This window comes from Metarhizium brunneum, chromosome 7 (assembly GCF_013426205.1).
Source record: "Metarhizium brunneum chromosome 7, complete sequence".
NCBI lineage: Eukaryota > Fungi > Ascomycota > Sordariomycetes > Hypocreales > Clavicipitaceae > Metarhizium > Metarhizium brunneum.
In genome coordinates, this window is record NC_089428.1 from 1,537,707 (window position 1) to 1,565,641 (window position 27,935).

Sequence of the window (27,935 nt, forward strand, 5' to 3'; positions counted from 1 at the left end):
GCTCTAGGAGCACTGATGTTAGTCAGCAGGCAACGTTTCTGAGAGCACTTCCAAGGGGGCAGGGGCCAAAAGTTTATCCGGCCCCACTGAATATTTCCCTTTCAGATGTGTTTCCAAAGCTCCAGGCTGTTGAACGCGGGTGTACCAGGACATTCGCTACTATCCGAAAAGTAAGTATGCGCACCGGAAATGGCAAGTTTTCTATGTGAGACTAATGCTTACATTTGCAGGATGGTTCGTGGAATGGATAAAGCAACAAGACCATGCCTGCGGCTGCTATTGTCGAAACAGAGAGCTCCTCGTCAACAGGTTGGACGGTTCAAATCATTTTCTTCCACAACCTCATTTGCAACAGCAAGTCAAGCGACGATTGATACAGCGAAATTCTGTCCCGGTGACTTTGATTATGCTCCAGTAACAAAACCTGCTAGTGCGAGGCCGATCGATACAAGAAAGAGCCAGTTGATTCGAACCTATACCTCTTTACTGCGGACGACGCCATTGATGCTGTTCTTCCAGCACAGCAATTTGACAGCCATTGAATGGGCAGCTGTCAGGAGAGAGCTGAAGAAAGCCATTGATGCGGTACCAAAGCCCAGCCAGCATTCCGGCTTGGGCTTTGCGGATCTGTCTTCACGAATGCAGCTACAGGTTGTGCGAACAAACATGTTTAGTGTTGCATTGAGGATTGTCGAGTTTCACAGCCCACATGTTTCAAAAACATCACTCTCTGCGCAAGTGGCAAGCCAGGGACAGCCAGCACATGACCTCTCAAAAATGGCCTACGAGGCTATTGGTGAAGCCACCGTTCCAGCGGACTCTGCCTTTGCACAACTCCAGCCACTAATGGTTGGTCCTATTGCGGCACTTGTTTTGCCAGCAGTTTCGCCGGCACATCTTGCAGCTGCTTTAACTATTCTTTCACCTGCCCCTGGGGTATTCCCGGCACCGACTAGAAAAAAGAGCCCCGGTTACCACGATCCCATCTGCCAGAATGGCCTTGCAAAACTTTTGTTAGTGGGTGGTCGCATTGAAGGCCAGATTTTTGATCAGGCTGGGGTGAACTGGGTGGGCGGCATTCAGGGTGGAGTGGACGGCTTACGAGCACAGCTTATCAACACTTTGCAAGGAGCTGGCCTGGGTATTACGGAAACCCTCGAGGGCGGCAGCCGAAGTATATGGCTTGCTCTGGAGGGTAGGAGACTGCAGCTGGATTGTGGTGACGAGAAATCGCAATCGTGAAAAGCCTTCCTCTGACGCCAGCCCTCGCTAAATACCTTCTTGGTAGAGAGCAAGCCTAACATGTATTAAAATGACAGGTGCTATAGATGTCGGTTGTACTATTATCATTCACATTTGATCCATGCACGAATATGCTACCTTGATATATTATCAAACATGACTGATGACACCTGTAGTACCACTACTATCGTACCAAATACCAAGGATTTGCTTGCCCCAACGATTCAGTACCAATAGCGTAGCTACTACGTTCAAAGCATTAATGAACCGCATGAGTTGTCAACATCTGGACGCAATATGATGGACCCGCAGCAGTCCACAGGTGACGGGAGGTAGGTACCTAGGTACGTAAGTACATACTAAGTACGCATTATGCCCCACTGCATAGTTGCAATGAACTCTCTATCTGGCATAATAAACCACCGGACTACTTAAGTACATCATACTGTCTGCCATCTATTTGTAAAGCCTCTTTAGGAGATAGCTACGAAATACCTGCCAGCACGCGACCTCCCTCCCAGCGGCTGCAATACAGTCGAGCATCATTGCATTCATATCGCAGTATAGGAGGAGGGCCTGGCTTGTTCTGCTCCCATTGCATCTAAGCATCTGGGTGAAACTCGAGAGACTGGCGACTTCGCCGCCACTGGTGAGTCTTGCATAGAGAACAATCCGCAGTTGGGCTTCGTTGCGGGTATGGAGCATCTAATATTTTTGCATAGAAGAAGTATAAGTAGTTCATCCAACCAAGGCGGTCCTAGGTTTCTGGGGAAACGACCATCGAGCGATCATCACGACAAGGCGGCCCGCTGAGTAACCACGCTCGACCACTTCCACAATGGATTTCGCTCCGTACCAATCCTCCCCGCCTGAACACTCTCGTGTTGCCTCCCCTGAATTTAATTCATCATCCCCTCGGCAGTCCCAGGACGGTACATCAAGACGGCCCTTCTCACCAGGCGATACTCGAAGCCCTCCACCGCTACAACACCCACAACCACAACGGACTTGGGCAAATCTTCAAAGCCAGGCAGGTGGGTGGTCAGGTAGTGCTGGCGCTGGAACAACCATGCCTGGCTCTTATCCAGCTGCCGAAATCAGCGAGTTCGATACCAGCCTAGGACTGCGGCTTGACTATGAGGCTTGCTTGGCCTATCTGGCACTTCCCCCTCTTGGTGCAATCGCCTTACTGATCCTGGAGCGCAATAGTGACTATGTTCGGTAAGCTTCGGAAATTCTCTTTATTTCTGTAGGGCCGCAGCTATCACAACAATCAGACATCTCAGTACACGTGAAAAGAGGTATTGTTAACAGCGACAACCCAGGTTCCATGCATGGCAATCAGCCTTATTATTCACTACAATACTCGTATTTCATCTGCTGTTCTCGTGGTCGTTGTTCCTCACTTGGGTTCTCTCGATAGGCGATGTTGCTCTCATTGCTCTCCTATCGCTAAGAGCTTATAAAGATGCTGAGATTCTGGACAGGTATTGAACTGAATGCTATCCTATCTGAACCTCGTATTGTTCTTCCAACTTACACTATTGCAGATATGAAGTGCCATTTTTTGGACGCATAGCGAGTCGTATACTGGATGATGAGTGATTGATAGCAGTGTGCCAGCGAATATAGGCTTTAGTCTTCAAGATTTTTAGTATATTTGACGAGTCCTTGCGATAGCCATGTATCCTATTTACCCAAGAATTTGAGGTGCGATTTTTCAATGGCAACTGTTGCTGTACGAGACAGGAGCGAACTGGCGTGAACTGGATAAATTATACAAATTATTGTCCCCTGTTCGATACACCTCATTATGTTGTGTACAATAAGCTGTGGCTGGTAAAGTTTGCCGAGACCAATTACATGAAATAATGTCGAGACAACACAGTCAGGAAAGCTCTGGGCCGGGGGTGTGGTATTGACGACATAAAGTTTCAGCTTTGGCGATCTCTTCTTTAACACTTTGCCCACTGAAATAACGCCACTCTATCTCGAGAGCACTCCCCTCACGGTGCCTTTGAGGACCGGCTTTTCCTCCAAAACCACCTCCGAAATATGTTCGCCATCAGCGCCGGCCTCAATCCATTTAGCCAAGAGGTCATTGCTTTCCTTCGGCTTGACTCCGGTATCCCTAGTACCCACTGTGATGTGGGCAACTCGGTTCACACACTCCCATTTACCTGTGTCGTCCAACAAGCGCACTACGACGGCCATTATACGGTCATCGAACACAATCTAATAACAGCAAAGATCAGCTCAAACACAGTTCTAGTGAATCGAAACTAGGCAGATGTAGGCGAAATCGACGTACCCTTTCCAATAACAGGTCACATTCTCCAAACTGTGATTCCGAGCCACCTGCGGCTTCCCACGCCGCAGTGTATCGTTGCCACAGATCGGGATATTCATCCATGCTTGCTCTGTGCATTAGCGTAAGGTGAAACCTGCTTTGTATCCTCCTAGTCTGTTTCAGTTGCATGTAGAACCGGGCGGTCTGTGAAGTGGAAGCGCTGAAAGCCTTCTGTATAACGCAGTTGACTTTGTCGCTTGCAACATCCACAGACATGTACTCTAGCTTCCGCTTCTTTTTAGTATTATTATCCGTTGCTCGAGCTGGAATGCGGTGATAGATATCGGGTTGGTAATCAAGCGCATTTTGGATTGCCGCATCATATTCCTCTGTAGACGGAATTGCTTCAATAAGATTCGGAAAATGTTGCTTCAACCGGCTCACCGCAGTCTCTAGATTTTGTCGACTGCCTACTACAGGGTCCAGTTCAATAACAACATCGAATCCGTCATCTGGATGAGCATATGGTGTGCAAGGCTCGAATCTTTTGATGAATCCATCCATTACCCCGATGAACTTTCCTTTCTCGCTCGCGGCACGTATTGTCTGGTGGTTGTCGCCACGTGCTAAGACTCGGGCCTGTGTGACACTCCGAATTTTTTCCATAGACTCAGTATCATGCCGAAAGTTGAGGCACACCAGCTTGGCACCAGCATGTTGCAACTTCACATCAGTGATTAGCTGCTTCCTCTCGGTTTTCGTTGCATTGTTTCGGTCAGCAAAGACTACGGAATGATCTTCCAACTGATCCAATACAGCTTTCGTAAATCGAGGGGGGCGACCCTTGCCAGATATATTATCATTTTGGATGTGACCCCATCCAAAGAGATGTGACATAGCCAAGGCTATAGTGGTTTTCCCGCAGCCGATGGTGGCAATTGGGCATAGAATAACGTCGCCCGTAACTTCTGTCATAATAACAGGATCTGAGTCGTCCAAGAATGCTGCGTCGCGCCCATTTATGTTTTTGAATTTGAGGAAATCGTCTCGCAGGGCAATGATGCCATGGTTCTGGTTATATAGCTTCCCAAGGTTCGGATCAGCAGCCAACCGCTTGCGAGCATACAGCAGGTACTCCTCAGTGATCTTGTGATGTTTCTTGAACTTGGGTGGTTTCCCCGCAATAAGTGCCTTTGTACATTCCCTCCATTGTCGATACATCAAGTATGGTTCTTCAAATTTGTATTTGAAAAACCAATCCTGGTAGGGTCGCGTGGCTGGGTCTGCACTCATTTTGCACCGAATGACAAATCCCTCGACCTCTCTCCCGTCGTGCGATCCTGTCTGTGCAACATCCTCCAGAAATGTCTTCACCTCCTGGACGTTTCCCATTACCGTAAAGCCCGTTTTGATAAATCCCCAGTTATCTGCAAATTCCTGTACGGCCGGGCTGGGATACGTAACGAATTCCGGGAGGTTGAGATTGATCCCGTGGAGATACAGGCCAGCTGTGTCAGACCTATATGCCAGAACATGCTCCTCAAATGAATCATCACAGAGTTCAGCGACTGCGGTGACGTTGCGGCTTCGAAGCTCTCTAGCTAGATCTTCTTTGGTTCTGCCAATAGCTGAGAGTTGTCTTTCTAGGCGTCTCTCACCCGCGCTGGAATGGCTGACTTGAATATCATCTCGGTCGCCTGTGGAATGTTTGCTGCAGACCAATAATGTACCATCGTCAAGCCCGGATACAAATATAATGCACCCATTTTCCTTGAGCGTGAGCTCATAGGGGGGGAGTGTGTTGACAATTATGTTCTCCCATTTCGTCTCCGGCACTTCACTGACGTTGAAAAACTTATCATAACCTCTGACGGCTATTTCAGGGTGCTGCCGCGGTGCCTTAGGGGTGGTGAAGAGGCCCCGGGCGTATGTGGGAAGATCTGGTCGCTTATAATCCCAGTCTTGTAATTTCCATGAATCAATTTTGAGCCCATTCGTTGAGCCTTTGACCTGGAAACTTGTCTTCTTGATAGCAAACCCGCCGTGTCGCTTCTCTTTCCTAGCCAATTCTAGGGCATTGAGCATACGAGAGACATCGTCGATATCTTGAGGGATATACGGCGCAGCTGACGACATTTTATTGTGCGAGTACCTGAACTTGCTCAATCGAGATTGAAACCCTTTCTGTGTCAGATAATGTGGTCTTGTATTGGAGTGAGAAGACAAGAAGAACTAGTTCGCTCGAGATATCTTAGAACGTGGAAAGCAGACCGACTTGGAATAGCCGAAACTCGGGAAACCGCTATGACTCACAGCCTCAATTTCTCCTGCGTTGTTGCTCCGCCTTGGCGTTTTCCAGCCTCGCAAAGCTTGAGGCAGGAATGGATGTGTGCATGTAAACATTTGACACCAGGAGCAGACTTGTGCCAATAACTAAAGCTTGTCGTGAGAATGGGTCATCGCCGAGAAGCCCTCGACCGGGTGGGTCCAAAGCTTCCCAGTTCCTGTTATATACTCCGTAGGTACCTGCCGTAGGTACATAGGTACGCACCTAGATAGGTACTTACAAAGTACCCAGGTAAGTATGTGATTTGGCAGGCGGATTCAACAAATGAAGGCATGCACATCCGTGCCCCCTGGGCAGCTCATTTCAGCCACCGTCTGTCTTCCTTGTCAAAGAGCGATTCAGGCGGGAATGCCGCCGCCGCCTTAGGGAGGGAGAAATCAGGTACTCCCTATCCATGAATCATTAATCAAATTTCTACAGTCTAATCCACAAAACACAGCTGGTGACTGGAAGACTTATGCTGCCGTGTGGTTGTCGAAATCAGTATAACTGGGCTACATAACGAAAATACCAATAAATAACACTGTTAGGAGTCGAGCCCAATCTCCTTTACGTAACTCCGAGAATAGAGGATACAGTGACCTAGAAATTTTTGGGTCGTTGTCATGTGGGATGTTCCAAAGAGCCGATTTAAGGTGTGTGCTCGGGTGAGTAGAAACCCTGTCTGACATAATCCGGCTATCCAACCCGAACTTTCGCAGATGCGCTGAGTCCAACCTCACTTTAAATGACTTGTGCCACAACCCTCAGACATCTTAAGAGGTGCATCTTACGTTCGCCCTGGTCGCACAACCCAAAGACTGTCGACATGTCACCAAATACGTTCCTTCTTGCTGCGGACAACAGCCCTTCATTGCTTCCGCTTCTTCGTGAAAATCCAAACCTAGCAGCCGCACAAGATGAGCATGGTTATTCTCTCCTTCATGCAGCAGCCAGCTACAACCATCTGGATTTGCTACGGGCCTTAGTTCTTGAGTTTCATGTCGATGTTAATATGAAGGATGAGGATGACGAAACAGCGCTGTTCGTCGTCGAAACACTGGAGGCCGCAAAGGTTTTGGTCGAAGAGTTGGAGATTGATGCCCATCATAAAGGAGCTGATGGTATGACGGCTAGGGAGAGGATTGAATCGGAGGGCGAGTTCTCTACAGTTGCAGCATATCTGACCAGCCTCGACATCAAACAGCCGGGAAAGAAAGTAGAAGCTATTGCCCACGGTGTCACTGCAGAAGCCATCCATCCTCCACCGCAGGGAATGAAACTCATCGTCGGCACTATGGATGCAGGGGAGCAGGTCGCCTCTGACGTCGACACAGGGTTCCGTCGCCGCATAGAAGAGTTGGCACAACGAGATGATTTTAATGCACCGGCTGGACAGGCTCATTTACGAAAACTAGTGGAGGATGCCATTTCAAATCGATTTCTAGGGGATGAGCGAAATGTGAGGTCGAAGCAGACTCACTAACTGCTCATTTACATCTTTTAATCTGCCACATCAGATACTGGTCCTCCTGTCCAGGTGGCCGTAACAAGACTGATTCGGCATTGACGCCCATTTCGACGCAATAAGAGCTGGTCGCGATGATGGATAACCAACTCCGCCTGGGGCATACTGCCACTACATCGCGGGCTAGGTCGCGTAACCAAGTGGCTCCAATAAAGCCTTGCCACGTGATTTTACAAACATTCAGGCGTTCAGAGGTTTTACCCGTGACACAGTATCTTGACAGGTAGGGATCTATATTGTCGTCCGGCTCAACTCGCGCACTCTCGAGTCTCACCAGTGACAGCCACTCATATAGGTCAGTCCCTCGCTCCTCGAGACCCGCATGGTCAGCGGCTGTCGATGAAGTGATACGGAGCATTTCAGGCAGGGGAAGGATCTTATGCAAAGCTTTCGAGGCGACGATGTACTGGTGTGGCTGGGAGTTCTCCCAGGGATTCTTGTTGAGGGCTGGGATACATCGTGTCAGCATTGGTATTCGGTTTCAAACAGACAAATGGAGTACATGATTGCTACACAAAATATTTCGAAAGATAGAAAAGCCTAGGGTTAAAATGTAACGGAACTGGGCGTGGTCTTACCCGATCCTGTTTTGAGGCATAATAGCCACACTAACCGTTCAGTGAAGACTGTGGAACAGGCATGTGCCAAGCAGACAGGTATTCTTCCATCAGGATATGAAGCCCGGCTGTTTAAATCAACCGTAATGCCTATTTCAGTTAGCATCATAGTACACCTGTGATTTAGTATTGGATGTCTGCAGAGTTCCCTACCCCATTTGGGTTGGCCGTCGCTTCCACCTTGGGCAACCAGTGGCTTGCCTGGAATTCCGGCTCTTTGAAACGTCTCTTTGTCCATATGAATGGTAAGAATTCCTGTGGTATCCCACTTAGCATACACTCGTTATTATTATGACGTCTCGTTGCCTACCATTCCTAATAGCATAGCTGCTCGCAGACGCCGAGTTTGCCTCACAAAACATTGTTATCTCTTCTGTGCTCGGTCAGTCAGGTTGCATCTTTTCAGTGTCAGTCTTCTGCGTACGGTTTTCGATGAGCTGGATGAACTGTTCCGAGTTCAACAGCTGGCCAAGAGATATGGTGGTACGGTAGAAACAGGGCTGCGGTTTGTGCTGCAAGATCCTTTCCTGTATGGTCTGATACACTTCAACAGGTGCAATCAAGTCAACCTGTTGAATTGATCAGAGATATGCGAAATAAGGAAGTTTCTCTCAGCTTCTATTTTATGATAAACCTACCTTCGAAATAAAGTCTTGGTCTTCGATCAAGGCCCATGGACCACCTTGTTGTGAAGGTTGATCGTCGTTGATGGGACCTACTGTGCCATGAGTCATAAGACAAGCGGCAGGTTGGTACATGAGGGAGCGAGAATATGCCATGTCGAGTGTAGCTCTGGGTGTTGTCACCGGTCGGCGGTATGGTATCCAAGGCTTGGTTTTGTGTAATCCTTGGTTGCTGAAAATCAACAAATACAATGATGGGGTGCAAGGCAAGCTTGGGTGAGAAATATGCAGTTCAAACAGCCATGAGGGTAAGAGGCTCTATTTTCGTTTCTTTTTTGTCCACTGAGGCAGCTTTGTGGGCTCCTGCAGTATTTGACTTGAAAACTTACCTAGATAGATGTGCCCCTTCGGCTTTCGTTGCTTCCAGGCGGTGGTGATTCTGGTGGTAGTAATGCATACCTAAGTACTTAAGTAAGTAAGTATCAATTGATGGTACTTAGTAGCAAGGCCCCAGTCAGGTCCATCTTGATCACAATTAGCGACAGAACCCGCCCTAGTGCCTCCCGTGAGTGGGGGCTGGGGGAAAAAATCGACAACCCTAGAGTGAATGGACTCCGGCAACAACGAAGGCTCGAGATCGCCTTCATGCGACGGGAAAGGAGTCGGATAAGAGTTGAATAGCATAAGAAGGCCGCTCGTGGTCATTCATCGGATTTGGCTATCCAAATACGCGTGCGCTGCGTGGTTATGCTAATGACTCACTGCCACCATCGAAGTTGACGGCCACAAATAAACAGACCCAGGCTTCTGCTCTCAACTCGCCCAGCGCATACAGCCGACGATTTAATATTTCAAAAGCCTAGCATGGATTTCGTCATAAAATTCGCACAAGCCCATGAATCGTTCCGCGTGGCAGAGATACAGGCTCTTGCTGTAATAGAAGGCGTTGACTTGGAGGTCCTCGAGTACAGGGATGACGTTTGTGTTGCTACATCCATCCAATTTCATTCCAATATTAACACTGTAGCAGTCCCCCTTCTGCATTGCACGTCTTCCTTCAGCTGGAGACGCCCATAGATTGATTCGAAGGTCTATTCTTGCTCAGTCCGTACATGAACTCTGGGGGACAGGTGCCACATTTGATGCCCTACATCAGTCCGTGACGGAACGGACTAGCAAAATATGGGCAGATTACAAGTCTGTATCCTTCAAATTTATCATCGACTCATACCAAGGAGCACACTCAAATAGCGAGAGACTATCCATTATCAACACCTTTGACTACCTACCATTCGAGGGACCGATTCGTATGTCGCAGCCAGACGAAATATTTACAGTATTCGAACTATGGCCATTCAATAGCGTCCCACTTGGAATAGAAAAACCCACCAACATTTATTTAGGGCGCCTCGTTGGAAAGTCATCACGGGAAACTGTTCTTAAATTCGACCTGAAGAAGCGAGGATACATATCTACTACTAGCATGGATTCGGAACTGTCGCTCATAACCGCAAATATTGCCCTGGCAGGGCCTGGAAAGCTTTTCTATGACCCGTTTGTTGGCACGGGGTCGTTTCCAATCGCTTGTGCTTGCTTCGGCGCGATGGCATGGGGCAGTGATATAGACGGCAGAAGCATGCGCGGCGAAGGGGGCACCAAGAGCTTGAGGGGCAACTTCCAGCAGTACGACATCGAACAGCGATTAGGTGACGTCTTCGCTGCTGATCTCATGAATTCGCCAATTAGCAAGAATAAACGGATATGGGATGGGATAGTCTGTGACCCGCCATACGGCGTCCGGGAAGGGCTGAGAGTTCTCGGACTCAAGGATCCTGAAAAGACACCATGGCTTATCGAACAGGGCAAGAAAAATGCTTCGTACGTTTACAACAATACGCGTTATTTATCCTGGTGTGCATTTTGGCACTCATGACGCTAACAAAGACCTTGGCTGACCGTTCCAGCTCGCCTGATTTTGTGCCACCCAAAAAGCCATACAGTTTCTTGGCGATGCTGGACGATATCCTCGCCTTCGCCGCAGCCACGTTGGTTGACAATGGCAGGTTATCGTTCTGGATGCCCACCGCGAATGACGAGGACCAAGAAATACCTGTGCCCACACACCCGTCACTCGAAGTGGTGGTGGTTTGTGTTCAAAAGTTCAACAAGTGTAAGTCTTTACCTCGTTAACATGCAAGTTTAGCCTACCGCCGTCAGTCAATCATCAGCCTGGCCTAACCATTGATGGCTTTTATGTCCACAGACCAAGATCTAACCACGGCTGTAGGGTCAAGACGATTGATTACATATAGTCGACTTTCAGACGAAAAGGTTTCTGCAGCAGCTGTGGCAGTATACCACAGTCGGAAAACGGTCAGCACGGTGGGCTCAACTGTTGACGACCTGAACCCGTTCCGGCGCGGATATTTCAAGAAGTTCGAGACTTAAAGATAGCAACAATAGAAATCATCTTCCCATACCATTTTGGTATTCCTAAATGTTAAATATTTGTCCTTACGCCCCGTCCTCAATAACCCGCTCGTCAATGTACGCTATCCAAGACCCCTGCGTATGTTATGCTTAACCAAGCCTGTAGACTATGAAAAGAACTGCGCATTTCGTGCCATCTAAACCCAGCGAGCTCGGGAAAATCCGTGTGATGCTAGGGACCGTACTGAAATAAAATGCCGCTGTATACTTCGAACTGCCATACTGTACTCCCAACCCTTCTGCTCCTTATGAGGGACGCTAAGGTGCCAATCTTTTCCAAACTGACTGTAGCCTTTCATTACCGGAACTCTGTAGCGCTGAAGCATCCTCGATTTGGGACGTGTTTCAGCTCGAGCTGCTGGAATCTGGAACGTAATTAGAACCAATCTGTGGCAATACCACAACATGTCGATTACACTTACTTTTCGCTCTTTGAATGAAAATAAATCCCGCTGACCTCCCCCTTGAGCTGGTTGAAACAAATATAATAGAAGCCCTCAAAACTGGCTCCAGTAATGGTCCGAACCCGGTGATCAGGCACCAGGAAATGTTCCTTCCATCGCATAAAGATGTTCTCTCTTTGTGTTACATCAGGAATAGTTACTGGACCTTTGCGCGCATGCTTTTGAAACGGCCGAAACGCATTGAACTTTGCCCAATGGCTAAGATCAACCCTCATGTTCGCCCCCCAGTCCTCATGCTGGGTGAAGAAGCTGTATTTCGATCCGATAATTTCTCCTTCGAAATAGGTTGTTAAAGTCGGGTGGTCTTCAGTGAGACCTATGTAACAACAATCAGTTAGCACTTTCCCAGACATCAGTCTAGAATAGTACCAGCGAAGGCGTATGGAGGGGAGGATATATCTCGAACCTTGAATGCGCAAGTATCCGCACAGAAAGGACTCGCGCATATCGACATGTTTGATTTCCACCTGGACATCATATACTTGGCGTTCTGACTGTTGTGTTCCATGAAATCTGCTGCCTGGCTGCAAGAAGGACAACGGTGCAAACGGTATAGCCTAAAGAAGTTAGCAGAAAATAAGACGTGTGGTTAGTCAATTCGCGCGTACCCGAGCGCTGGAGTAGTCGGATCCCATGGACGGTGGAGTGCATGCGACATCCTCTTCCTCAAACATTGCCAAGTCTGGTCCTCCCAGATCCTTTGGAGACTGCTCTAGCGACTGACTCGGCCTTGAACTGGCCGTGTGCGGAGTTGGGCCGTCCGGACCCAACTCTGGGTTCTTCATTGTGTGTCCAGCATCTATTCCACGAGATTCTGGTGATGTGACTGCAGTGGTACTGGTTTGTGGCGCTGGGGAGACTGTAGTATCTCTTGAGGATGGAGACTCTGATGCGCGATTGTCAGTGGCGGTTTCCACTGTTCTTTGCATTGATCTTTGTGATTCCAACCCAAAGTTGGCCGGTGATAGTCCATCGGGAGCTGGGCCTGAATGATTATCCAAGTCATGACGTGTTGTATGGAGAATGTCGTCGGGACAGGTTGAGAAAGGGTACGGAGAGGCCGATGGTGGTTGATCCGGAGGTTGATTCGGTGACGGTGTCGGCATTGTTGCTAGCAGAGGATAGACTGGTGGCTGGCAAGGTATATTTGCCTATTGTATAGGGCACGACAACCAGGTCGACCGCGGATTTGTGCCTCCTGATGTAGATAGGGAGTCGACTACTACGGGAGCGGGATGGATCAATTCGGGCACAGGATGCTGTGAGAGCAATTTGACTGCGAGGCAAGATGGCCGTATTGCGCGCCGTTTTAGGCAAGGGGATCCCCTTTGAATATCGTTGTTAACGAGACCCAACTTGATAAAAATTGCAAAAAGAGGGAGGAGTGATCAAAGTTAGTTGGGAGTGGTTGTGGTGGGCGACAGTCGAAGGCATTAGTTATGGAGAGGTCGTTTCTCATGAAGCCGCGACGCACATGGCAGATTTTGAGTTAGGTTTTGACGAAGGAAATGCCAGAATTCATCGAAGGGTAAAAAGGGTGCAGCGCTGAGCTACACGGGAAGAGTTGCGGCGATCGTGTTGGTAAGGAAGAGTCTGGTTGAATGGGCTGAATCGGAGATATGGATGTGGAGGTGTTTGCCAACGCCCGTCTCCAGTACCGCCTGATAATAGTACAAGGCATGTGCGCAAGCAAGGTGGACCTTTCTTCCCGCTTGGGTGTTTGTGTTGCTTCTAAGTACTACCTACAGTGGCTAGTCCACCTAGCTGTCAACGGGTAGGGGAGTACTTACCTACTTAAGTAAGTAAGTACTTCAATGTTAAGTACTTAAGTACCTACCTAGGTACTTAGGCACTTAGCTACTGCTGCCGGTGGGCTCTAGTGCCCAGTTCACCGCTAAGAGCCTTACTGGTACCTTAATTTTCCTCATGTGCCGGTTGCGGTACAGGCATGGGGGTGGAAGACCATTGTCATTGCGTGTCTGCTACATCATTGGGTGTGGAGTATCAGGTTGGCTTCAGGTATCCCTGTGCTCATAACCGTTGTACTTCCATGTGCCCGTGTACGTACTTCAAATACTTAAGGCAACTTATTGGTTCGATGTTGGCAGGTCATCTCGCCACCTGCAGTACCTGAACTGGTTGATAGAGGCGGATACGGTACTCCGGTGCCCAGGCACAGGGAGCGCCAAGTGATATACCCAGTATTAAGTAATTAGTGTCTCGAGCTTGAGCTTTTAAAGAGAACCGGGTTTCCCGCTTTTCTCGTACGGTTCGCTGCATGTCCTAGTATTATGAACAAACTGCTGGATAGCTACCCGGTACCTCGTGCACAGTAGGTATCCAAGTAAAAGACCCTAGCCTCCTACTGCGGCGCAGCAATTATCAATTACATGTAGGTGCCCGGTAGATAGGAGTGGGTGAATTGACTTCGATGCCAATGTCTGTTCGGGTGAGTATTTTAAGAATATTGCTACAGCCAGCCTGATGGCCTCATCAATACACATCTGGTGTCTTAAAACCTTCGGCTTTCGACATTAAATGTTTGTAAGCTTTAAGGTGGGCATGCAGTTGCTGGCGTTGGAGCTATCAAAATGTGATCTCACCTTGTCGCCAAGTGCGTTGGAGTCTTGCTTGTGTGCTCGCTGAGCTGCATACACGTACGAAGGGCCCCCAACCACACAATCGCATGCTTCAAATAAGGACCTAGAAAACCCCGTAATCTTGCGGTCGATATCATGTTGATACTTGGAGACAGGCTTGTACTCTAACTTTTCATACTTTACGGTGGACAATGTCAAGCTTTCAAGTCAAGGAACAGAAATTGTCAACATTTTGGTGTGTGTGCTATTCTAAAGTTGCTTCGCCGCCATCATAAATCACCGAATGTCAGAAAATGATTATAGAACCAGAATGTTCTTGGGTCTTTGGTGATAGCCTTGAACGATACTAAGCGGGACAAAATGAAGCAAAATTGGATATTTGAAAGAGAATATATCCGCAACAATAGCTGAGGGCAAGGCAATTTAATCAGGTATTTGACATGCAATTGATAGCGCGCCATGAGTTTTGTGACGCTGGAGAATTCTTTGGCGTTGGGGCAACTGCTCCATAACGTACTGAATCGAGCCTAGCCCAGAGCTGAATCTGATTACCCGAAGTTGATGTTGCCCCGCGCCAAAGTTCCCAATTGTGCGTCCAAGTGCTAACTACGCCAATACCATCGCCATAAGCCGTTTCGGTATGGCCTAGGTAGGTCTATAGGACTACCTCGCAGCTGTTGGGATAGCCATGTCGGACCACCTAAGCTCCTCTCGCCGCGTAATAATATGTATATCTCTCTTCCATCGAGAAATACCCCGCCTTATGCCCTTCGTATATTTATTCGGACTTATATAGGCTTGATTTTGAAATGAAGTGCTATTAGACTGAAGACAAGTGCTTTCAGATCTTGAACCAGATAATAGAAAACTCGTAAGCCTTCGGGATCGGCGGACTCGGTCACGTCGACTAATGATCCTATCTTGGCGGTCTGGTCACATGGATCAGTATGGAGAAGCATAAGTTGGCACTGGCCGTGTTGTACCCACCTCGAATGAAATATGGTCGTTCCCAAGTCTGATTTCCAATTCTTGGCGGCCATCTTTGTTCTTCTGTGGCCACTTGGAATCATCCTCTCTGAGAGATTGTCAGCATGGATACATGTAACTGTCTCCTTGATCGCAACCTCACTTGATAATTTCGCTCGTTTTGATAATGCGTTTTATCTCTTCCACAATAGATGAGCTTACACACACTGGCAGCATTGTTAAAAACTGAATTATCCCTAGAAAATGACAAAGGGACGGCTTGTCAACGAGCCTGGCAACATACTTTCTTTGCGAATGAGACTATCGTTCCTGTAGTTGGAGTTGTTCGCGTATCTCGCAACTGCACTTCTTCCATCTCCCACAACTCTGAAATCGAACTCTGCCCATGGATTAATGCCCCGAAATATATAAGGATGTGCGCTGTAGACTTACCAAGGAATTCATGCCCGAACCTACCCATATGCCCAGCGCTATTTTGAACATTAGCAGGTCAAACCTTCACACGCATATGGCAAAATGCCTTGACTGACTAGTATCGGAGATAGAAAGGTTCGCTCGTCGCAGACATGTTGTCACTTGTTATGTAAAGTTTGCGCTGTAGAGCATCAATGTAGGGTCCTTAAGAGGAAGATTACCAGGGCTTTGAATTGATGTTGATTTGTTTATGCCCACTTCAAATGTTAGCTAAGCATCTGAGCACACACCAAGCTCGACCTAACGTGGGGCAAGATCCAGACAAAGCCCCCTCCTTAGCACGTGATATGGGCCCCAGACTCGTAACTGCCACCTGTTTCCCAGGATGGTCAGGGCCAAGTATCATATCTGGTGGCCAAAGGAGAGCTGCTTCGACAAATCTCAGCGACCCTGGCGACTTCAGCCTTGGAACTGGCACGCACACACTCTCTGTCGTTTGTCCGTTGTTTTGAAGGAAATTCTCTAGCATATGGAATTGCTCAGTTTCCTTGATTCTCACTTTTCCTGAAGCTGCCTACGAAGAAACAGGCGTTTCTGAAGCCAACCCCCTTTATCTGTATCTATCCCGGCGTCCACGATTACGAACTACATCGGCATTCGTCGCGACATCACCTTTGCTTACTTCCACCTGGGATTGCGACTCATTGTACACCTCAATATGTCTGGGTTTCTCGAAAATGCTTACAGCCTGGTTCATCAGGACAATGCGGCCGACGTGCCAACGGTATCAGATTTGCGTATGCAGCTGGAGAAAGGCACTGATGAGACAAAGGTCGAGACCATGAAGCGAATTCTCACAGTCATGCTGAATGGAGACCCAATGCCGTCGTTGCTTATGCATATCATTCGATTTGTCATGCCTTCAAAGCACAAACCTCTCAAGAAGCTCCTATACTTCTATTATGAGATCTGCCCGAAACTCGATTCTAGCGGCAAATTGAAGCAGGAAATGATTCTGGTTTGGTATTGCTCCCTCCCATAAACCTTCATCAACTATGGGTGGATTTTATTTTTAGCTGACCCCCCCTTGCTTGTGCAGCAACGGCATTCGTAACGACCTTCAGCACCCGAACGAGTATATCCGAGGAAACACGCTGCGTTTTCTCTGCAAATTGCGCGAGCCGGAGCTCATTGAACCCCTGCTCTCGTCAGCGCGATCCTGTCTGGAGCATCGGCATGCATATGTCCGCAAGAACGCTGTCTTTGCTGTGTCCTCGATATTTGCACATTCCCCGTCATTAATTCCAGACGCATCGGAGCTCCTTGCCACCTTCGTCGAAGGCGAGACCGATGCGACATGCAAGAGAAATGCGTTCGCGGCTCTTGCAAACATAAATCATGATGCAGCCCTCCTGTATCTAAGTTCTGTTTTTGATGGCATACCAAACGCCGAGGAGCTGCTACAGTTGGTGGAACTTGAGTTTATTCGGAAAGATGCTTTCCAGAATTCCCAGAACAAGGTATGCAGTTGGCTGTTGTCATATCATGTGTCTGCATATCTGACAATTACAGGCTCGATATCTTCGACTCATTTTCGACTTACTGGAAGCCGGTGCCTCAACTGTGGTATATGAAGCAGCGTCTTCCTTAACAGCGTTGACGAATAACCCAGTGGCTGTTAAAGCTGCTGCGACCAAGTTTATTGAACTTAGCATAAAAGAAGCCGACAACAATGTTAAGCTCATCGTCTTGGATCGCGTGGATCAGCTGCGCAAGAATAATGAAGGCATTCTCGATGATTTAGTCATGGAGGTACTGAGAGTGCTTTCCAGCACAGATATTGATGTGCGTAGGAAGGCCCTCAGCATCGCCTTGGACATGGTATCAAGCAAGAATGTCGAAGAAGTTGTTCTTTTGCTAAAGAAAGAATTATCCAAAACCGTGGACCAAGAGTATGAGAAAAATACGGAGTATCGATCTCTTCTCATTCACTCGATTCATCAATGCGCGATCAAGTTCTCGGAAGTCGCTGCCAGCGTGGTAGATTTGCTTATGGATTTCATAGCGGATTTCAATAATGCCTCAGCAGTAGACGTCATAAACTTTGTGAAGGAGGTTGTGGAAAAGTTTCCAGCTCTTCGAAAGACAATCGTTGAACGGCTCGTTTCTACACTGAGCGAGGTCCGTGCTGGCAAAGTTTACAGAGGTATTATGTGGATCGTTGGTGAATATTCGTTGGAGGAGAAAGATATCCGAGATGCGTGGAAGCGGATACGGGCTAGCTTGGGCGAGATTCCTATTCTCGCCTCAGAGCAGAGACTTTTGGAAGATCAAGATGGCGGCGAGCCGATCCAAGATCAAGTCAACGGCAATCCAAAGCCGGCAGCCCCAAGCGGCTCACGTAAAGTCTTGGCCGACGGGACTTATGCCACAGAAACAGCTTTGACTAGCCAATCCTCGGCAGCCGCTAAGCTCGAGGCTGTTAAGACAGCGCAGAAGCCTCCCCTACGTCAACTCATACTAGATGGAGACTACTACCTTGCTACAGTTCTTTCTTCCACGCTTGTGAAGCTGGTCATGCGTCACTCCGAAATTTCGGCTGATATTGCTCGAACGAATGCCCTAAGAGCTGAAGCGATGCTCATTATGATCTCTATTCTCCGCGTCGGACAATCGCAGTTTGTCAAGGCTCCCATTGATGAAGACTCCGTGGATCGCATCATGTCCTGTGTGCGGTCTCTCGCCGATTTCAGCACCAAGAAGGAACTAGAGAACGTCTGGCTCAACGATACCAGAAAGGCATTCCGCGCAATGGTACAGGTGGAAGAGAAGAAGCGGGAAGCCAAAGAAGCACATGAGCGAGCAAAATCGGCCGTACAGGTTGACGATGTCGTCCAGATCCGCCAACTTTCCAAGCGGAATGCTACAGACGGAATAGACGGCATTGAATTAGACCTGGAGAGGGCAACAGGTGGCGAAGCAACCGCAGAAGATCTGTCTTCTAAACTTAGTCGTGTCGTGCAGCTGACCGGTTTCTCGGATCCTGTTTATGCGGAGGCCTATGTGAAAGTGCATCAGTTTGATATCGTCCTCGATGTGCTCCTTGTCAACCAAACAACGGAAACGCTTCAAAACTTGTCCGTGGAATTCGCTACCCTCGGTGACTTGAAGGTCGTGGAGAGACCTACCACTCAGAATCTCGGCCCCCATGACTTCCACAATGTTCAGTGTACCATCAAGGTCTCATCTACGGACACAGGCGTCATATTTGGCAATGTCGTATACGATGGAGCCCATTCTACTGACACAAACGTGGTTATTCTAAACGATTTACACGTAGATATTATGGACTACATTCAACCGGCTACATGCACTGAGACCCAATTCCGAACAATGTGGACTGAATTTGAATGGGAGAACAAAGTCAATATTAACTCAAAAGCGAAGTCGTTACGAGACTTTCTGGATCAACTGATGGCGTGTACCAACATGAACTGCTTGACACCTGAGGCGAGCCTCAAAGGGGATTGCCAATTTTTGAGCGCAAACCTCTACGCTCGGTCCGTATTCGGTAAGTAGTGCAAACATTCAGAAAATTTGCTGTGCAGTGGGCAATATCTGAAAGAAGTTGAATACTAATGAATCTAGGTGAGGATGCCTTGGCCAATCTTAGCATCGAAAAGGAGGGAGAAGACGGCCCTATTACCGGGTTTGTTCGTATAAGAAGCAGATCTCAAGGCCTTGCTTTAAGTTTAGGATCCTTGAAAGGTTTAAACAAGATCGGATCTTCAGCATAAATTCTCTGCAGTCGGTTGAATGCGGATCCGCATCACGCGAGAGTAGTAGGAGGAAAATCACCTGCTCTAAGCAGGAACGTAAGTGAGTTAAGGGATGACAGCGGAGTCAAGGAGGGTGGTTTTGATAATGGGAGCATGGGAGGCTGATATTAGCCAAGTAAAACTATCCATAGATTCGGTGCAGACATTGTGTACATCTTGCCAAGGACGCTTATAATTAACAGTGGCCTGGGAGAGTCGCGTGGATACGACAGTAACTACTGAATTTTAACTTCTGTCATAGATCTTCTCTTCGGTGGTGAATGATGGCAATGGTAATGCCGACATTAGTTTTATCCCAATCTTTCCAAGCAGTTGTGTACAATTATCAGGGGTATATGGATGAAGGAACCCGCACTCGCTAGTACAAAGCCCGCTTGTCAACTAAAAGAATTAAAAAGAAAAGAGCTCATACTTAGGAATTAGACGTCATTACAAGTATAGTGGGTAGTTGATGTGAATGAATCAAGTTCTGATCGCTGTACCGTAGCCGCTAATGAAGAAGAGGTGGCTGACGAGCTTGCGTGGCGCGCATATTACTCTCTGTTAAAGACGAGTGCATTAACCACATGGCCAGTTTGCCAGCCCTGTATTTCAAGAGGCTGGTTATCTTTGAGCATTTTGCCCATATAGGCAATTCTGATCTTCTTTTCGGTGGGTAGCTTCAGATAGGCGGTATTAGCTTGTGGTTGGCCATAACCGGAACTATAGGCGTCTCAACGGAACAAGGAACGTCACCATACAACTAAAGGAAGCGAGCAATGAAAATAGGACACTTACTGACGCTTCACAGGCAAGTTTTCTGATTATATTTCGCACAGTATCCGATTTGCTGACATGGATTTCAAAATCCCTCCCGGTCTCACTAAGGCGTGCTCGTAAAGTTATCTGGTCATAACCATCGATAACCTCTTTGCCCTTTTCATGCCTTCGTCTCTCAGAGTCATCTACGAGAGAAACAGGATCAACCTCTTCTTCCGCGGTGTCGTCATCCCCAGTTGTGGACATGTCAGGCACGTCGACTCCTTCACAGAGGGTCGCAAGATTGCTCGGGTCGGAAACTACCCATTGCGGGAGCTGGTAGTAGTTGCCAAGCGAATCGTAGACACCATTTGCAAGATCGCCCGTCGGCAGCGAGATCTCTGCAGCAGATAAAATTGACTGCGCAGTTGCCAAGGCGTCACTACCTTCACCTCCAGGTTCCTGCAAGACAGCTACAGCAGCGCGAATTGTTTGCCATATTTCCGAACGTCCAGTTACTCGAGTATCAAAGAATTCGGCTCTCTCGTTATCTAGTTGCTGTTTCGTCCACTGGCGATCTGCTGATGTCCACACATGTCGACGCAAGGGCTTGTTGATATGTTCATCTAGTGGACCTTGATCTCGGTGTCGCCGGCGAGGCAAGACTTGGGAGCCTGCTTGCACGCTTTCTGGTAGCGCAAGGGCAGGGGGATTGATGTGGCGAGCAGACGCATTAGTAGCGCCGCCAGGATAAGGCGAATTAGGGCCAGAAGATCTAGAAAAACAGCATCCCTTGGTATAGTTTAGTCTCTTCCTACTGAAGGATCTAGTTGAGAACGCTGACAGCTTACCATTGTCAAGCGTAATCTGTGTTTGCAAAACTGCTCAGGAATCTTGGTAGTGGGCAGAAAAGGGCTTTTAGCGACGGAGAGAGCCAATGTAATCAATCTAGAAAATGAGATCTAGTCGACGAGAAGGAGGTCCGAACGAGCAGCACCACTAAGATCTTGCCACAGCCATGCCAACAATGAAACCAGCGAGGAATCTCGAGAACCGACCGGCTTGATGCTGGGGGAAACCTGGCTCAGATGGACAAGTCGGCTGCTCTGTCTGGGAGAGGGGACACGAGAGCGCGGAATGTAGAAGGAAATCCTTTGTTTGCGTACGTCAAACGACGAGTGCCAGAGATAAGAGGTTGAGAATGCGTAGAGTGTCGGGTTTCGCGAAGCGCAAAAGTGCTGGCCACACAGCACCTGCTAGCTTGAGGCGGGTGGAGGGTGTGCATGTGGGGTTGTCGGGGGGCCAGGAGGAGCGCTGAGTCCATCCTGGCTGTGTATGTAGTACTTCCAGTTGTAAGCTTCAATGCTGGCCCGACTCTACGAAACTGAAAGCTCTTGTGAATATTGAAAGACAATGGGACCAATTGACTCTATTGATCGAACAGTAGCTTGCCAGGCTCGCAAGTGACTGCAAAGTAATTACCTAAGATACCTACTAGTAGTAGGTACTTACTTACCCTGCCCCACTGGCAAAGCATACATACTGAGCCCCCACAACTTGGAGTGCTTGGAAATGGAGAGGAGAGTGTGCCGTGGTGACCGATTTGTGTGGATTCAACCGCCGAAAACAAAGCACATCCGAAGCCCGTAAGCAAACACCACACTGCGCGATGGAAGATGCCACGAGCAGACACTTCTTCCACCATGGCAAAGATGTAGGTTAGATGTCCCTGTCTATTAACTTCCCAGTGTACCAGAAAGGCAACCCACATCCGAGGGGCGTGCCCTATGCAAACAAAGGTTTTTCGGGGACTGATACGTGCCAAATCATCAAAACAGGACAACAAAGATGAGAAGGAAAACTGTCACTGGTGCCAGCTGCGGTCTTTCCCGACACACAAAACGGCCCCCATCACCGTAGTAAACGAAATAGACAGCCAAACTTTACCCCAAAATTTTCGCTTCATCAATGGCGTCGTACTTGGCACTGGCGTCACAGCAGCCGACCTTAGCTTCCGAAGCGGCTGCACCTGTGGTCAGGATGAAGATTGCCAATACTCGGGCTGTCTATGTCTCGCAGATCTCGACCAAGACGAAGCCAGTGACGATGCAGATGATGACCACAGTGGATTGGATTCGGCCACCAGAGCGTCCTTATCACCAGCACGGAAGAAGGCATATGCCTACCACACGCACGGACACAAGGCCGGCTTATTGCGATCAAAACTCCATACGTCCAAGCTGCCACTCTATGAATGTCACCAAGGCTGTGCCTGCTCCCCAGATTGCCCAAACCGAGTAGTTGAACGTGGTCGCACTGTGCCGCTTCAAATCTTTCGTACACCAGATCGTGGATGGGGTAAGCTGAACCCATTTTGTGGTATAAATTGACTTGCTGACAACAGACACATGCAGGTGTACGGACTCAAGAGTCAATTAAGAAGGGCCAATTTGTGGACCGTTACCTTGGCGAAGTCATCACGTCCGCCGAAGCTGATCGACGCCGAGATGCCTCTGTAGTTTATCACAGAAAAGATGTATATCTCTTTGCCTTGGACAAATTCACGGACCCTCAGTCGTTGGATGCCCGACTAAAGGGCCCTCCACTCGAGGTGGATGGGGAATTTATGTCGGGACCTACCCGATTCATTAACCACTCTTGCGATCCAAATATGCGAATTTTTGCTCGTGTTGGGGACCACGCAGATAAACATATACATGACTTGGCCCTCTTTGCTATAAAGGATATTCAAAGGGCCGAGGAGCTGACATTTGATTACGTGGATGGAGCGAGTGGAGATTCTGAAGAGCTAGAAGGCAAGATAGAAGATATGACGAAGTGTCTGTGTGGTAGCTCTAAATGTAGGAGATTTTTGTGGTAGAGGCCTTGAATGCAGCGGTATCCCTGACGTCTAAAAGTCAAGGCCAAACATCATCGATTGCTTACGGCATCATGGTGGCTGGTTAATGTCAAATGGCAGCCTTCACTTTAAAGCAGACTGAAATGGTAAGATCACACCAGACGTACTTACGAGCTCCTTAGGGGGAATCCGCGTCTCGATTTAGGGCGAGAGATACATAGTAGCTATTCCCTTTAAAATTAAAGTGTTTTTTTGGTCTCACTCTCTGACTTATGGGCGCAACTATGAAAGCATAGACTGGTACGGATCTAGAGGATATCCTTATCACCCTTATGTTTCATGGCAGCCAAAAACACTCCTAGACTAACAGCAGGACAGTGGACATGATGCTTAGTTTCCCCCAAAAAAAGCCCTGGTTTATGTAGTCCATAGTCCTGTATACCGTAAAGCTAGAACACGTATCTGAGTGTCCAATAACACTCTTCGTAACTAGATTCTTTATTGCCTTAATCATCTTAATAATCTGCAGGGGAGGCAAAGAGTGGCATGACATGGCAACCATGGACACTGTTTCTCTCCGAACATGGTGAGATCCGGAGGAGGGCTGGCTCCGTGTCTGTCCGAGGCTAAGATCCTAAGATGGGCTAGGCCGAAACCAAAGCCGGGCCCAGCCGAGGGGCATTGCCTTTCCCACCTAGCGACAGGTGCAGAAGGCGGGGCCCCAGCAATGGCTCCGCCATCATGTTGCCCGCTTGGGTTGATGGGACCACTCCTGAGAACAGGGATTTGAGGTGCCCGTCGATCCGAGTTAATACTGTCACGTCGACTTTTTATGCCTGTGGTCTTCATTACCTAGATATTTATGTATGTACAGAAAATAACACACCTAGTCTGATATAGATTCCTGCCCGCAATTGTCATCCAGTCTCTGGGTTAAGATGTGTGCTGGGCAGGCTTGAAAGACTCGCTGGCAACTGAAGTAGTGAGGGGAAGATCGTGTGCCATTAATTTTCTCCTGCAGAGACGACGTACTCCGTACTGTACTAGCAGTTCGGTGCGTGAGTGGATAGTTTTGGAGACGTGGAGTGAAATAACAGCTGACCCGATTGCCTGCCCGGGGGACAGGGGGCGGGCTTTTAAACCAGCAGCGTTTCTTCACTTCCTTTGCACTTTTCGCCGCGGTCATTATCAGACCACTCGAACCCGACAAATGGAGACTGGTATACTTAAAGACTAGAGATTGCATCGCCGCGTGCTGTGTTCTCTCGGACATGTTAACCTTTCGACTGCCCAGCATGATATACACGACGGCCCTATACAACAGGGTGTTTTCTACGTCTGCAAGGGTGCATCCGAGCATCCTCCCTCACCTGCGGCAGTCTCGCCGGCCCCCCTTTCGATGGTAAGTATCTGTCATTCATTCAGTGGGGGAAGCAAAAAGTAGTCGACCGGATAAGGTATCTGGCCATCGCGCTCTGTATGGTAATATAATGTGGTGTGCTAGTGCATGCCTCGGCGATAGCAATTACATGTTTCATTAGTAGTGGAAAAGACAGCTACTCCGGACCCCCTCGTCATCTATGCATAGTGCTACAGCTAATATACCTCTCATGTCCGCGCAAACAGGCTCAAAGCTGCTCTCGTTTTGTGCGGTGCAGGGTACATTGCCAACGTTTACATAGGCCGCGTACGGGAACGCCGGATTGCGGATATTGTTGCAGCTGAAACAAAAGCTGCAGAACTGGAACGTCGAAATAATGCCCTTCTCGATGTATACGGGGATAGATCTAGTCTCGAAGAACTGGAGAAGGCTGTCCAATTTTACGAAAAGAAGTAATCCTGAAGCAACTCGCCAACATCTTTCAGATCTCGGATGCAGCATTCTACAACGCCGTATGACCACGAAATCTTAACACATCAACATACCTAGCTTAATACAGGCTAACACAGACATCTTGGAACACTATCTATCTACGATTGATGGGTGGGACGAGGTACATGCTAGCATAGATTTTCTATGCCGGTAGAACGAAGACCAGGTTAACGGAGATTGGAGGGCATGTCTACCTTGCTACCAAACTACCGAAACCAGCCAGTTCGGGTGTAGAATGTGGTGAAGTATTCGATAAAGCTCAACAACAATGCAAGTCAAAGTTGGGACTGCATAGACGGATGGGTGGGCGATCGTTCAGGAGGACTCACTTGACACATACTCTACATTAGAGTCCAGACATCTGGTCCTTGCCGTAGTTGGTACCGAATCACCCATTAGCACCTGCGTTTGGGATTCCAGGACGAAATAAAGATATGAGAGTGGGAAAAACTGTAACTAGATTGAAGCCCGAGGCTTCAAATTACCACAGACGCGATTAAGCACGAGCAGGTGGAGTTTTGATACGGAGTACTTCTTGTAGTCTGGGTGGTGCTGTTTCCCTAAAGAGTGTTGCAGATTCCTCGCAATCAATCTGGCTGATATTGTTGAGCGCTATATATGTACTCTGCTCGGCAATCGCTCGCAACTTACGCTACGTCTATGCTATGAATTTCATGGAATGTCCGATCGGTGTTGCAGCTTTGCGATGGTTCTCGAGACCCCCAAGTCCACTATCCACTTTTCCTCAAGTCGGCAAGATTATGGTTGTAAACCAATGTTGCATGTGGTAACCTTTAGATGATAAGAGCTCCGCCGACAGGTTCAGTCTTCCCCTATCCGTCTCCAATTTCGTGAATGAAGTTTATTGCTTCACAAGTTGACGCATTAGCGCTACAGCTGCAGCGATGGTTTCCACCTACTTCTTCCTCAGGTTGAGCTGGTATTCCTTCCTTACATCGCCGCTACTTGTTGTCTCGACGGCAGCAGCGGACGAGATGTCGTTGCGTCTATCGAATCCATGGATTATGCCAAACTCTCCCTTTTCAGAGTTTAATGCATGTAGACCTAGGCTGAATGGAAGTATATATTTACGAGTAAACCATAAACCCACTGTAGCCAATATCTACCACTATTAAGCGCATCAATAGTTCAAAGACGCTCGCTCCTACCCGATCGGATGTGTCTTGAAGCTGCCAAAAACCGAGATACCCAGTTTGTCATTTGTAGCCTGTCGGCGGGGTATCATTGGATCGTGAGTTCGTACCCTGAATTTCTGGGGTTTGGAGGAAATATCAGCGGCTCCGTTACCAGCAATAATTGTTTGTTTGCTCTTGGCGGTCACCCAACTGAGTAAGTAGACGATTGGCCGTGGAGAATCTGGCTGCTGTGAACCATTGAAGGAATCGACAAGGCCTTCCACGTTTGTGTTGAAAGTTACGACAACGGAGGACTGCACCGGTCAAAGTCAATAAGCGACTACTTAAGGAGCTCTGGGAATACAAGCCCGCGTGCGTGTGGGCAAAAGAGGACGAGCTGGTTTTATCAACCGGAGATGCGATACGTGCTGGCCAGGCTTTACCAAGAGGGTTTGCCCTGTGCCTACCATTTCGACACTAAATATTTCCCAGGCATTTGCGCTTGAGGTAATAGAACCGGAAGAGCCCTGTAATGTTAAGATAACCTAAGTTCTCCAAGCGAAACAGCTTCACCGAGTCTTGAATTTTCGAATGATGACTCTTTCTTTGTCCAGCTCCCACCCCACGCCATCGTTTCTTGTCAAATCTTCCCATTTAGACGCTGTGATATCCTCTAGAAACTTGAAGTCCACAGAAAGGTATGTTCGCCCGAGACACTTGAGAGTATGTATTCTTACATCCCTTTCTGCCCACTCCATCAACCGAGCTTTATGGCCGTCCACATTTTTTTGGATTCGCCTAAAAAGGACGTAATTGTCATGTATGATAGCCTGAAGGACTGCATTTACTTTCTCATCCTGCAGTTTGAACTGCTGGCGAATCGCAATTGCCTCCGCAAGCTGTCGTCGGCGACACGCTGTGTCCAGCACAAGATATCCAGCCACCTCTTGAACTTCCAATGATGTAAGCGGGTGTCTAACATGAATTACATGCAAAAGGTGTAATATAGCAGCATGATATGATTCTGGCTGTTTCGCCAAAACAGACAAGCGTATACAAAATAAGTATGCTTGTGCCGAAAACTCATCGACACGGCTTGAAGCGACAATGCCTTCTCTGAGTTTTCGTAGAGCTACCAGAATACCGGAGAGATCGTTGGCGCTTGACATATTGTCGGTGGGAATGAAACGCGAGGCTCCAGCACTGCTATTAGTATATTGAGGGATTGGTATACGGCTATCGGCAGCGGGCATCGCATCAATATGAAGGGAAGATAAGCGGCGTAGAAGCTCGTCCCGTTGCCCCGCCTCGGAACAGAATGCCATGTATTTGTCCACAATATTGGTGTAGAAATTCTCTTGTGTTTTATAGTCAAGCAATCTGTATATCCGGGGGTTAGCACCGGCCGTAGTCTCTTTCACACTGGTTTCGTCTGCGAGGACTCACCGAGTATCTCCTTTTGATGGCAACCCCATGCTCTGCAGAGGATCTTGCTCTACTGGCTTCAGCCGGCCCCAAGAACTTGACAACGAGCTTTTGCTTCCTCGACCAGGCATGGTGAAACAAGTTAAATTGACACGATTATTGACGAATTGCCTAGCCTGATGTTTGTTCCGCTAAATAGTCGCATGCGCATCAGTATACGAACTTTGCTTCTAGTAGCACCGAGTGGGAAGATTGAAGTGTGGGTGGAAGTGGAATTTATTAGAGCTCGGGGAAGCTGCCCCTCCACAGGTCTGGTTTATCTTATCATTAACCTGCAAGAAATTGGAGCGCTAGCTTGGAATAATATATAAAGAGGATGGGTACAGACAGCACCGACATGTTGCAGCCATTAACTGAAATTCAAATTTCGCTTGAGAACCATTCAAACACACTCTTTTGATAACTTTGTGTTTTTGGAAACTA

At 48.2% G+C, this 27,935-nt stretch overlaps 12 protein-coding genes across 12 annotated transcripts; 6 read left to right on the plus strand and 6 right to left on the minus strand.

The window, feature by feature from the left end:
* Nucleotides 1-105: 105 nt before the first annotated feature.
* Nucleotides 106-1,242, plus strand: G6M90_00g110130 (uncharacterized protein; the record flags this gene model as incomplete). Its single annotated transcript, XM_066131805.1, has 2 exons — nt 106-170; nt 231-1,242. 2 exons carry the CDS (start codon nt 106-108, stop codon nt 1,240-1,242), a joined length of 1,077 nt encoding a protein of 358 aa, XP_065987876.1.
* A 1,986-nt stretch (nt 1,243-3,228) lies between these two features.
* Nucleotides 3,229-5,668, minus strand: trl1 (tRNA ligase 1; the record flags this gene model as incomplete). Its single annotated transcript, XM_014688358.1, has 2 exons — nt 3,229-3,477; nt 3,554-5,668. 2 exons carry the CDS (start codon nt 5,666-5,668, stop codon nt 3,229-3,231), a joined length of 2,364 nt encoding a protein of 787 aa, XP_014543844.1.
* Nucleotides 5,669-6,687: 1,019 nt separating this feature from the next.
* Nucleotides 6,688-7,344, plus strand: G6M90_00g110150 (uncharacterized protein; the record flags this gene model as incomplete). The annotated part of the gene is made up of 1 exon (XM_014688357.1): nt 6,688-7,344. One exon carries the CDS (start codon nt 6,688-6,690, stop codon nt 7,342-7,344), a length of 657 nt encoding a protein of 218 aa, XP_014543843.1.
* A 650-nt stretch (nt 7,345-7,994) lies between these two features.
* On the minus strand, nt 7,995-8,782 carry G6M90_00g110160 (uncharacterized protein; the record flags this gene model as incomplete). Its single annotated transcript, XM_014688356.2, has 5 exons — nt 7,995-8,071; nt 8,157-8,258; nt 8,314-8,376; nt 8,428-8,572; nt 8,642-8,782. 5 exons carry the CDS (start codon nt 8,780-8,782, stop codon nt 7,995-7,997), a joined length of 528 nt encoding a protein of 175 aa, XP_014543842.2.
* Nucleotides 8,783-9,490: 708 nt separating this feature from the next.
* TRM11 (tRNA (guanine(10)-N2)-methyltransferase) lies at nt 9,491-11,074 on the plus strand (the record flags this gene model as incomplete). Its single annotated transcript, XM_066131806.1, has 5 exons — nt 9,491-9,604; nt 9,657-9,933; nt 10,030-10,504; nt 10,591-10,796; nt 10,914-11,074. 5 exons carry the CDS (start codon nt 9,491-9,493, stop codon nt 11,072-11,074), a joined length of 1,233 nt encoding a protein of 410 aa, XP_065988004.1.
* A 340-nt stretch (nt 11,075-11,414) lies between these two features.
* Gid4 (Glucose-induced degradation protein 4) lies at nt 11,415-12,686 on the minus strand (the record flags this gene model as incomplete). The annotated part of the gene is made up of 4 exons (XM_014688354.1): nt 11,415-11,481; nt 11,539-11,896; nt 11,987-12,137; nt 12,189-12,686. 4 exons carry the CDS (start codon nt 12,684-12,686, stop codon nt 11,415-11,417), a joined length of 1,074 nt encoding a protein of 357 aa, XP_014543840.1.
* A 2,282-nt stretch (nt 12,687-14,968) lies between these two features.
* MAGO2 (Protein mago nashi 2) lies at nt 14,969-15,383 on the minus strand (the record flags this gene model as incomplete). Its single annotated transcript, XM_014688353.2, has 3 exons — nt 14,969-15,109; nt 15,168-15,255; nt 15,310-15,383. The coding sequence occupies 3 exons, from the start codon at nt 15,381-15,383 to the stop codon at nt 14,969-14,971; spliced, it is 303 nt and encodes a 100-aa protein (XP_014543839.2).
* Nucleotides 15,384-16,299: 916 nt separating this feature from the next.
* sec26 (Coatomer subunit beta) lies at nt 16,300-19,378 on the plus strand (the record flags this gene model as incomplete). Its single annotated transcript, XM_014688352.1, has 4 exons — nt 16,300-16,604; nt 16,681-17,101; nt 17,154-19,152; nt 19,230-19,378. The coding sequence occupies 4 exons, from the start codon at nt 16,300-16,302 to the stop codon at nt 19,376-19,378; spliced, it is 2,874 nt and encodes a 957-aa protein (XP_014543838.1).
* Nucleotides 19,379-19,953: 575 nt separating this feature from the next.
* Nucleotides 19,954-21,012, minus strand: G6M90_00g110210 (uncharacterized protein; the record flags this gene model as incomplete). Its single annotated transcript, XM_014688351.1, has 3 exons — nt 19,954-20,079; nt 20,198-20,950; nt 21,010-21,012. The coding sequence occupies 3 exons, from the start codon at nt 21,010-21,012 to the stop codon at nt 19,954-19,956; spliced, it is 882 nt and encodes a 293-aa protein (XP_014543837.1).
* Nucleotides 21,013-21,861: 849 nt separating this feature from the next.
* On the plus strand, nt 21,862-23,039 carry dim-5 (Histone-lysine N-methyltransferase, H3 lysine-9 specific dim-5; the record flags this gene model as incomplete). Its single annotated transcript, XM_014688350.1, has 3 exons — nt 21,862-21,872; nt 21,915-22,516; nt 22,573-23,039. The coding sequence occupies 3 exons, from the start codon at nt 21,862-21,864 to the stop codon at nt 23,037-23,039; spliced, it is 1,080 nt and encodes a 359-aa protein (XP_014543836.1).
* Nucleotides 23,040-24,313: 1,274 nt separating this feature from the next.
* G6M90_00g110230 (uncharacterized protein) lies at nt 24,314-24,855 on the plus strand (the record flags this gene model as incomplete). The annotated part of the gene is made up of 2 exons (XM_066131807.1): nt 24,314-24,420; nt 24,645-24,855. 2 exons carry the CDS (start codon nt 24,314-24,316, stop codon nt 24,853-24,855), a joined length of 318 nt encoding a protein of 105 aa, XP_065987793.1.
* A 1,741-nt stretch (nt 24,856-26,596) lies between these two features.
* G6M90_00g110240 (uncharacterized protein) lies at nt 26,597-27,583 on the minus strand (the record flags this gene model as incomplete). Its single annotated transcript, XM_014688349.1, has 2 exons — nt 26,597-27,407; nt 27,474-27,583. The coding sequence occupies 2 exons, from the start codon at nt 27,581-27,583 to the stop codon at nt 26,597-26,599; spliced, it is 921 nt and encodes a 306-aa protein (XP_014543835.1).
* Between the last annotated feature and the right edge of the window lie 352 nt (nt 27,584-27,935).